The 11,656-nt window shown below is 35.8% G+C and overlaps 1 protein-coding gene across 1 annotated transcript in view; it reads left to right on the top strand.

The window, feature by feature from the left end:
- SMIM14 (small integral membrane protein 14) overlaps nt 1–1,325 on the top strand; it is a 78,444-nt gene extending 77,119 nt beyond the window's left edge. Inside the window, exon 4 of the mRNA XM_007947138.2 lies at nt 1,293–1,325. Within this exon, the coding sequence (XP_007945329.1) occupies nt 1,293–1,325 (33 nt within the window). The remainder of the gene's footprint in view (nt 1–1,292) is intronic.
- The last annotated feature ends 10,331 nt before the right edge of the window (nt 1,326–11,656 follow it).

Here is an 11,656-nt window from a genome sequence, read left to right as displayed (position 1 = left end):
ATGAGACAAAGTATATGTAAATTGCTATATGGAAAGTGAATTTGCTCTGTAAATCTTCACCCAAATCACAATAAAGAAAAAAAAGAGAAAAATAAAATTAAATAAAAAACTATTTATATTGGTAAAAAAAAAAAAAAAGTTTCTTCCTTAGCTTTTTTCTCACTTTCAATCCACAGTTTTGGGGTTCTTGGGGTGGTGTACATGGTTAATGTACTTGGCTGCTAACCTAAAGGTTGGAGGTTCGAATCCACCCAGAAGGGCCTCAGAAGACATTCCTAGCAGTCTGCTTCAGAAAAATCAGCCCTTGAAAGCCTGCAGAGCATGATCTTCCTCTGATACACAGGAGGTCACCATGAGTCAGAACTGGCTCAGTGGCAACTGGTTATATACACCTTCATTGCTTTCATATCCAAGAGCAACTTCCTTAATGTATGGAGCTAAAGAAATTCAGTTAAGAAGTTGATTTATAACCCATTAAAGGTGACAGAAATGCAAGATAATAGTCCTGGACCTTTGTTTATTGCAAACCAGTGGTTGTAAGACTAGTCCTACTGCCCTAGGAACAGGCAAGAAAATGTATTGACTCAATTTCAAATAGGAAAAGTAGGAACTTACATAGTATGTCTGGGTAAATAAATAGAACTTTCCTTAAGATTCCTAAAATCTCTTTACTTTCCTTTACAGTTACGATGCTTTCTTTTTGTGAGTAACCAAACCAAGTTCGGATTAGTTGAAACAATAAGTGGCTTTATTGGTTTATATGATCGAAAAATCCGGAGGTAGTATGTAGATGTTTGGAATGATTGATTCAGCCAGTTTAACAGTATCATCAGAGACTCATTGTGTTTCCTTATCTCTCAGCTTCATTCCAAAGTGGGCTCCCCTTGTCATCACACGATGGCTTCAATCAGCTGGAGCCACATGCTTTCTCATTGACGTTCTTTTATGAGAATCCAACAAAAGTCCCTAGCTTTACTTTAATTAGACTACTCAGCTTTTCACTTACGCAAGAGGGATTGGTTTAAAGGCCACCCCTAGAGCTGGCAGGGAGAGATGTCTTATCACTGTTAAATAATTTCTTTTTATTTGATGCCACAGGGATGAATGGGACAAATTTGTATAACCATAGCATTAACCCACTGTTCCCTTATGCAAAAATGTATGAAAAATCCAAATAAATACAGTTTGGGATGGGAAGGTGGGAGACACTGCTTCCCATTCTTATGTGTGTTAGATTGGTTGCACTGGGAATGAAAACGTCAGTCACGTAATTTATCTCTTTCTAATGCCAGGGACAAGATCCACCAGCCCCTCCTGTGGACTAACTTTGTGATATGGGAAGTGAAAATAGCTAAAGACCTTGCACGACCAAATGAACGAAGGCGACCAGAGTACTCTTAACCCCAGTAGAACTGTTCTTCCTTTTGCATCTGCAATATGGGATGATACTGTTTTCATGAGCTTTTAGAAATTTCACTTGCGAGCTTATTTTTGCTTCCTGTGTTACCACCATTCCTATTTACAGTATATTTGAGTAAATGATATTAAAAAAGTTACATGGGGCTTTTTTTGGATCCTGAACCTAAACATTCCACTCATCCTCTTTAAATGTATCTTAATTTTTGTGATGATTTCTGGCTTGATTGAAGGAAATTTGAGATCTCTGCATTTAAATATTTTAAATAGTTTTGATAGGCTTTAAAATTGCTTTTTTGAACAAGATATTTATAAAGTTGTTTGGGCTTGTCTGAGATTGTATGAAAGAAAATACAGACCCATACTGTATTTACAGTTACCATGATAGTTCATTTGTGGATGCCTATTTGCTCTTCTTAGGACTGTGGCAGCCTTTTGAGTATTTTACAGGTTTTAGCTGAAATCTATACCATCCACTACAACTGGCTTATATGACTAGTATGGGAGAAGAAATGAAATGGTTGCTTACTGAGTTTTTTACTCCCATTAAAAAATGTTAAGAAAACTTTAAACAAACATGATTGATCAATATGGTGGATGTTAACAGTCCATTATATGACACTTGTGATCCACTGTACACTAGCCTTATGAGGGTTCATGAAAGGAGGAGAAAAATTAACTCTTTCTGCCTTTGCCAGGTATAATCGATGCAGTAATAATTTAAGCTATAATTTATTGTTAAAACTAGTGCCTCTCAGGAAGCTTTTTGTCTGTCTAACACTTCGCTGTTAGAATGAAACTCTTTTAAAGCTATACTGGGGGCCTCTTGGCTTACTGACATTTGAATGCCTATTACTTATTTACTCTATTTTTTTATCTGAAGAAAAAAAGTTGAGTCCTTTGTTAATTGTTTTGACTTTTGAAATTTCTTAATGGATTCTTGGCTTACCCAAGGGAAAAGGAAGAAAATTAGAATCAAGGATCTTTTTCTCACCCCGTCTCGTTCCTGACTTGGGAATGGAATGGATTGGGATAAGGATGAACATTAACATAAGTAAAGTCTTTAAATGTATAAAAAAGTAAAAGGTTGCACTAGTTTTCACTCATTTTGGAAAAATGAGTACAAACAGCATAAAAAATGTCTGCATGATCTATGTAGTTATGGAATTTTATCCTAGCAAATGATTGCAGATGACTTATGTGAGCTAGAAGATATTTTGCTATCAATGTAAGGACTTTTTCTCCCTAGATCATTCTAGCTTTTCATTGTATAGATCTGAGATACTACTTGTATGAAGTGAATAAACTTCTCTATATCGTTGTACTGTTTAATAGAGTTTCTGACATATACTCCTGGATTTCTTTTCTCCTTTTCTGTGATCACATTCTGTGCCCACAGGGCATCATTTCAGTACATAATCCAATACTGACTGCTTCCTTCCTCCTTGTGTATCTTGGCTTTGTGCTCAGCTTCTTGAAATAATATATTCAACTCTTAATTACTTGTGCTAATTGAGTAGTGGTGACCTAACACAGGTAAGTCAGATCCTGGATGAATGAACATGACAGGACAAAGGTTTTTCTTGCTGTGCCTACTGGAAGACCTCCCAGCTCCATAGCTGGTAACGTGTATTTAAGTCAGAAAGGAAAGGAGCGACATCAAATGGGGCTAAATCCCAATAGCATTCTATTTTTCTGCCTTTGCCCTCTGAACTTTGAAGGCTTGCCCTTGTAACAGTCTAAGCTGCTAGAAAGCCAACCTCTACTGAATCTATAGCTCACAAATAACTGAGAAGTCACTCTGGTTTAAGAAACAGCCATAATATGGAAACAGAAAACCTGGATTTACTCCTAGATCTTCATTTCTGTTGCATCCACTTAATTACATTTTATCTAGGATTTCAGCCGTTTCCTATGTGGACCTATTTGCTTAGTAACAAAAGTTCTTAGTAAAGTATTTAGGTTTATGCTTTTTCTTTTTTTTAAACTGGTAACATTTCTCTGCATTCCTGAAAAAGATAGTGTACTGCACATAAAGTATCCTTATTAACCTAAATAATAACTTATATTATTCCATTTAATTCCTAAAACTTCTACATGTGGCCTTTTTATCGAGCACATTATTAAATCATTATTTGGCTTACACATATTCACCTGAACCACGGCTACAATCCTTTTAAAATAATCTGGGAAAAAAGAAAGATAAAACTCCATAGTTTAATTACCTTTGGCTCTTAAACATTCACAAATGCCATTGAGAGTTTATTTTGTTTTAGAGTTACTTAATGTTCTTTTATGCAAAATAATATTTTTTGCTTTCCATATGGAAAAAGTTAACATTGGAAACGTTTATAGCAACAGATGTTCTCATGTAGCTATCCAACCATTAGCCCATGGTCAGCAAGTCATATTTTATAATTTGCAGAGATTTTCTGAAGTAAGTATTGAGTACAGCTATCCATGGTTACTTTAAATGTGTTTGAAGTAATATGATGTGATAGTGTTTATGGAATTATAAATATCTTACATTTTCAAAAGAACCATGAGAGCCTATAACTCTGAAAGTCTGTCACTTGAATATGTGCTAAAATTTGATCAGCTCAGCTTAAGACACAAACAGCAACTTGAAGAAGGAAAAATGAAGAGTTTACAGTTATGATTAAATTTTGTTGTTGCAATAGTAGATTTAGTCTTAACATTATACTATTTCTAAATGAAAAATCCTATGTATTTGTTATCATGTCTGCTGATTACTTTGTTAAAAGCAAAAGTGTTCATGTGATATACTAAATGTTAATTGCTGTTTTTAAATGTTTAAATCATGCCAAACAAATCATGTGTGTGCCATCCAGGGTTTATTGTTAATATTTTCCTGAGTACTTGGATTGGGATAAAGGGCTTGTACTATGCACTTTTTATTAATAAATAAATAGAAAACGTTAGTAACACTGTTTTCTGTTTGGCTTTTGTGGGAAGGGAACCAAATATCTTTTGCTTAGTAAAATGTTAATACTCTTTATTGAACAGTTAAGATCCTTTATTAAACTATCCCTTACTAAAGATATTCCTAACACAAAACTTTTAAGTTGTAAGAAAAATATTTGCATGATAGCAGAAATAGAGATGCTTACTTTGTTTTGTTAGGTGCCGTCACGTCAGACTGACTCAGAGCACCCTCTCCTCGGGTTTCCGGGGTGGTGTCTCTATGGAAGGAGATTGTCCAACCTTCCCTGCGAGGGGTCCTTAAACCCTAGGAAATTAAATTGCAGTTACATCTCTATGGTCATTTTATTTTCCTAGAATACAGAGGCAAACACATTTGTTTTGAGGGAATAACACCCATTAATATTAATTTGTTTGAGCAGACATATATTACCCAAAAGGAGTTACATATGTGAACTATACTAAAAACCACACAAATGGAAATTTGCTTTTACTTTGTGACGTGAAATGTGTTCAGAAATTAAATATCATTATACCCACTTACATGTGAAAATGGTAAAGTTGTTCTGGCTTGACTATAATGTCAGTGTTTGATTTAAACACTCTATTGAGTATTACTTTAAACAGCAGTATTTGTGAAACATAATTTCCTATACACATTAAGTTAATATTTTCAATCGAAAGTTTATCATGTTACGTACATGTGTATGGGTATCTCAGTCCCCAGTTGAATCACCAGTTGTCATTAAATGGCTCTACAGTGCTAGTTTTCTTCCCAGAAAATATAATTCAAAGAAAATAAGTAATTTTTTTAACCTAATAGTTTTTTCAGCTGAGGATCTCAATTTGTATACTTTTCCTTTCCCAAATACAATATATGCCATAGATACCATCCATAATTACCTGTCATTCTCAGATTTTTTTTAAAGTGGCATTATCAATGTAATCTTTTCTCATTACTTTGATGGAACTTTAATTTGCATATATTCTCTCAAATAAATAGACTGTGTTCATTCAATAAACATTTTACGTGTTTGTATTTGTTTATTGCTTAACTCTAATTATGCCCTAACATGGCTGTTACTTAGGATATCACAGAAACAATTTTGAACCATCAAGGAGACAGAGATGTCTGCTGGAAGGTGTGCTGAGGATGAGGCTAGTGTCCAGGAGGCAGGAACTATGGAGGGATGAAGGACGGGCTGTGTAGTTTTGAGAATAAAGCACCTTTAATATCAAGACTTTTTAAAAATAAAGTTACTCCCTTATACAAAACTCTGCTTATTTATAGGAAGTTTAGAAATGAAAAATTATTTGCAGTCAAGTTCCTTTAATGTCAGAGCCTTTAATCTATTAAATATCTGATCCTACACTGCTGATAACCTCAGACATTGATGTGTCTTGGTGATTAACTTGCAGAGTTAACGGGTTTGAGCTTCCTTGTTTCATTGGTTTTGAGAAAGTGAGGAGAATTAAAGAGCACTAACAGCTCTGGTGGCATAGTGCCTAAGGCACTTGACTGCTAACCAGAAGGCTGGCGGTTCACACCCACCAGCCACTCAGAAGGAAGATGGGGCAGTCTACTTCCATAGTGATCCTGCCTTGGAAACCCAAGGAGGGGTCACTATGAGTCAGATCCGACTTGACAGCAGTTTGTTTTGTTTTTTAAATAACCACATAGCAGGAATGCCTGGGTGGCACAGATGGTTAAGCAGTGGACTACTAACTGTAAAGTGGGTGATTCAAACCCACCCAGTGAGACCTTGGAAGACAGGCCTGGTGATCCGCTTCCAAAAGGTCACAGCCTTGAAAACCCGATGGCAGTTCTGTGCACTCAGGGCCACCATGAGTAGGAACTGACTTAACAGCAGTTTAAACAACATTAATGAATAACACCACGTTACATTCAGTGTTACAGAAAAAAAAATCTCTATGTTGTTTTTAAGAAATTAATCTATGACATAATCACTCATTAAATCAGTTGGTGCCAAAGGCAAAGACACTTTACTTATAAAGGGCATCACAGGCCTGGGACTGAACGTGGCATTTTATGACAACTAATTAGTATAAACATTTGGAAATCTGGATATCTTAAATGGAATTCCTTAACAATTAATCCAGCAAGGATTAATGTCATGGTAACAAGATAACACCAGAGCCTCTCACTTCAATCAAGTCAGATCCAACTCAGCGACCCCTCCTTGGGTTTCTGAGGCAGTATCTCTATGGAAGTAAATTGTCCAACCTTCTTTCCGAGGAGTGGCTGATGGGTTTGAACCGCCAGCCTTCCGGTTAGCAGTCAAATGCCTTAGGCACTGTGCTACCAGAGCCTGTCCTTCAACAAATGGGTTAAGATTTATAGCCTTGCAAATGTTCTTAGCATTCATTTTCGTCTAACAGGCTTTTCTTAAAGGCTACATTCTACTGTTTGTCTCATACTGCACCTGTATCAACATCCAAGAGATTTTCACTAGCAACTACCCACTGAAAGCTAGCAGTCTCAAGTTTTGAGCAAGATTCTGTTAGCCAGAGGTAAATCAGAAAACACAAAACTTGAGGAAATCTTAGGTTAAATAAAATAATATTAAAAAGCATAGTTTTTCCACTAAGGAATGAGTAGAGCCTGTAATTTCCTTCCTCCACAACATCTCAAGAATTGTTCAATTGTGTCATAATATTTCAAGGACTCAGACTCACAGGTAAGTGGCTATAGGTGTCAACCAAAGCTTGAAATCCTTGTGCCCTCTTGTATTAACAGATTCTTATACTAAACTCTGGAAGCATTAAAGATATTCAAAGAGTTTCTTTGTTGTTATTGAAGATGAGATAAATCTTTATCACTTATGCTGTAATTTTCATAACAAACGAACTAATCCCAATGACTCATAATTCCCATAATTAACTCTTCATCCAGTTATCAAACTTTTGTTTTCATTGCTGCAAACTTGTCATGTGTAATAAAAATATTAAGTATTGTCAAGATGCTTAGCATTGGGGAAAAAAATGTAAATAAGCTAGCTTTCTGTGAGCCAAGCCTTATTATTAAGAAAACCATTCAGGTTTTAGCTTTTGTCATGACTGAAGAATACAACAGAGCCTGTCTGGCAGAGTGGGTCTCAAAACTTTTGATTTGGGGACCATTTTATAGTCTTGAAAATTACTAAGGACCCCAAAGAGCTTTTGTTTACACGGGTTATTTCTATCCATATTTACCATATGCAAAACTAAAACTGAGAACATTCAAACATATGTATTTTAAAATAGCATCCCATTATGTTGAGACAACAGTGTTATTAAAAATAACTCTTTTCCAAAGTACATTTTTGCAAATCTCTAATGTCTGGCTTAATAGAGGGCAGCTGTATTCTCATGTATTCAATCTATTTCAATATGGCCCCTTCTTAAGAAACTGTATACATATTAACTGTTTTCATTAACTAAAAGACTAATAGTATTTTGAACACCCTATGCATAGTGCCTAAGGCACTTGACTGCTAACCACAAGGCTGGCGGTTCAAACCCACCAGCCACTCCTCGGAAGGAAGGTTGGGCAATCCTACTTCTGTAGTGATACTGCCTCGGAAACCCAAGGAGGGGTCGCTATGAGTCGGGGCCGACTCGACGACAAATAACAACAACAACATGCTAAGAGTGGGAGCTCTGGTAGTGTAGTGCCTAAGCCATTTGACTGCTAACCAGAAAAGTGGCAGTTCAAACCTACCAGCCACTCCTTGGAAAGCAGATGGGGCAATCTACTTCTGTTATGATACCACCTTGGAAACCCAAGGAGGGGCTGCTATGAGTAGGATCTGACTCAACAGCAGTGAGGTTTTGTTTTGTTTTTAATGCTAAGAGTATCATGGACTGCTTAAATGACTAACAGATCTGTCCTGGAAGAAGTGCAGCTGGAGTACTTGTTGGAAGTGAGAATGGTCAGACTTCATCTCACCTACTTTGGTCATGTTGTCCGGAGGAACCATTCCCTAGAGAAGGATACTATGCTTGTTAAAGTGGAGGGTCAGTGAAGAAGAGGAAGACCCTCAACAAGATGGACTGACATAGTGGCTGCAATCATGGGCTCAGGTATAGCAAGGATTGTGAAGCTGGCACAGGGCTGGTTAATGTTTGTTCTCCTGTGCATCATAGGGTCATCGTGACTTGGAGATGACTTGACAGAACTTAACAACAACATGCCTTGATTCAGGAACATGAGCTATATGACCCTTGCACAGGCCACTTATTTCAGATCATCAGTTCCCTCATATTTATCTGGACAATACTACTCTGCAGCACAGGTTGAAATGAGGATCAAATGAAATGTTTGTAAAAAATGCTTTGTAAAGCCTTACATAAATACTATGTTACGGCCTTCACACCCCAACATGCATAAACACATACATACCTTCTTCTTCCAAAATTCAAGTTGCATGGAAAATAAGAATTCAAGGCACTTCCAGGTATATCTAACCCACTGGAAGGAATTCACTCTACTGGTGAATTTAGGTCAGTACCTGGCCTAGAGTATATTTTTGCAAAGACTGATTATGGCTCCCATATTATGATGTTACATAATGAAAGTGCCAACATTTGGAAGGTCTGCATAACTAGGTGAACTGGAAGGGAAGAAATACAAAGAATTGAGAGAATGATGCTAACATATCATGGGGCGGAACCAAATGATAGATGACAACCAATACCCTGCCCAACTCACCCTTAACTGCTTTTCACAAACAATTAACAGAGATCTGTGCACACACACCATTTTCTAACACATCCATCAGGAGACAGGTGGTGAGTGCCTAAGTGCTGCCAACTAGCAAATAGAGGAGCACCATACCCTGCAGACTAAAAACAAAAAAAAAACTTAGCAAATCACATCAACATACAATCACCAATTAATATGAATACAACAATATCACGATGTTTCAGAGACAACAAACTATCAGAGTCCACAAAAAGAAGCAAGATAAAGTAGAAATGAGACCAGTGTACAGACTCAGAAAACATCCCTAAAGAAGAAGCATCATTGGAAATCCCTGATAAGGAATTTAAAAGAATTTTATTCAAAAAAAAAAAAAATTATTCAGGTACCTTCTATGGACTGAGAGAAATCAAGGAAAACACTGACAAAATTAAGGAAAACACAAAACTCCACAACAATTTAGGAAAAGAACAAAATGACAAAATAAATAAAAAATTAGAAATGATACAAAATCTACAAATAGAAATCAAGAAGATGAATACTAGTATTCCAGAAATAGATGACACATTGAATAGGCAAAGGAGTAGAAACAATGGAAGACAGAATTAGTGAAGCTGAATACAAATACCTCAATATTACACTGTTAAAGGGTTAATCACAAAAAAGATCAAAACAAAATGAAAAAAGCCAAAGATTCATGTGGGATACCATTAAGAGGAATAACTTATGTGTAATTGGGATTTCAGAACAGGAAGAAACAAAACCACAGAGAAAACTGTTGAAGATTTCTGGGAAGAGAATTTCCCTGATATGATGAAAGTCGATACTATATCCATTCAAGAAGTTCAATGAACCCCAAACAGGATAGACCACAAAGGAAAATCACTAAGACATATCATAATCAAACTCAGTAACATCCTGAAAGCAGCACAGGAAAAACAAAAAGTTACCTACAAAGGGCAACAAATAAGACTAAGCTCAGATTTCTCAGTAGAAACCATGTAGGTGAGAAGGCAATGGGATGGTATATATAAAACCCAGAAAGAAAAAATTTCCAACCATGAATTATATACCCAGCAAAACTGTCCCTCAAATATGATAGTGAAATGAGGACATTTCCAGATAAGCAGAAATTAAGGGAATTTATTAAAACCAGACCAACTTTACAAGCAATGCTATAGAGAGTCCTTTGGACAGAGAAAAAAAACAGAGGAAACAACAAGTGATGATTAACTTACAAGATGACATAACCCAGAAACCAACCCAGTTATGGAAGTATCCAAAGTAAAATAAGTTTACAAGACTGTAAAAAGGAGGCCAGAGACATCAATTGGTAAGTGAGGACAACTACAAACCAAAAAGAGGGAATAAATAGTATAGTTACAGAACTTCTAAATGGTGAAGAAGTCATGACAATTGCTAGATAAAACAGACTGTTCTAAACTTGGGAAGAAAAATAAAAATCCCAGAGTAACCTCAAAGAAAACTAATAAACCTTTGCATCAAAATTAAAAAGAGGACAAGCACAAATATTTAGCAAATACTAAAATAATAGCAACAAAGGATATGATAGCACAATTCATAAATAAAATGATCTCAGCACAGAAAATTATAAGGAGCAAAGAAAGCAACACCATGAAAAAAACATAACAAAATGACAGCAACAACTTCATACTTGCCAATAATTATGCTGAATGTAAATGGATTAAATGCACCACTAAAGGGATGGAGAATTGCAGACTGGATAAGAAAACATAACCCATCAATAAATAAATCTCATGTTTTTTCCACATTTTAGAAATGAAGACAAAAATAGACTAAAAACCAAAGGTTGGGAAAAGATATATGAAACAAATGGCAACTGTAAAAGAGCAGGAGTGATAATATTAATTTCTGGTCAAATTGACTTTAAGACAAAAACCACCATAAGACACAAGGAAGGACATTATATAATAATTAAAGGATCAATTGAACAAGAGGACATAACCATAAGAAATATCTATGCACCCAATGAAAGAACCCTAAAATACATCAATCAGACTTCAACAGAATTGAAAAGACAAATGGATGACTCCACAGTCATAATAGGAGATTTTAATACACTACTTTCAATCAAAGATAGAACAACTGGAAAGAAACTCAACAAAGATGCAGAAGAACTAAACAATACAGTTCACCAACTTGACGTTACAGGCATCTACAGAGCACTTCATACAACAGCACAATATACATTCTTTTTCAGTGCACATGGAACATTATCCAAGATACACCATATGTTAGGCTACAAAGCAACCCTTAATAAACTTAAAAACATTGAAATACTGCAAAGTATCCTCTCAGATCACAATCCTCTCAGATCACAATGCTATAAAATTAGAAATCAACAACAGGAAGATCAACAGAAAAAGAGCAAACACATGGAAACTAAATAGCACCCTCCTTGAAAATGCATCAGTAATACAAGAAATATATTCTCTTTTCCTTGTAAGAATTATTTTTGATCTGTAGATTATTCCATTAAGTTAATAGCAATCACAGCTAACATTAAAGGAGATTACAACATACTACACAAAACATTGTTCTACATCCTACTGT

The sequence above is a fragment of the Orycteropus afer genome, unplaced genomic scaffold (assembly GCF_000298275.1).
Source record: "Orycteropus afer afer isolate SDZICR_OR568_19922 unplaced genomic scaffold, OryAfe1.0 scaffold00176, whole genome shotgun sequence".
Lineage (NCBI taxonomy): Eukaryota > Metazoa > Chordata > Mammalia > Tubulidentata > Orycteropodidae > Orycteropus > Orycteropus afer.
Note: the sequence above shows the minus strand (reverse complement) of the source record. Positions and strands in the feature narration are given on the sequence as shown.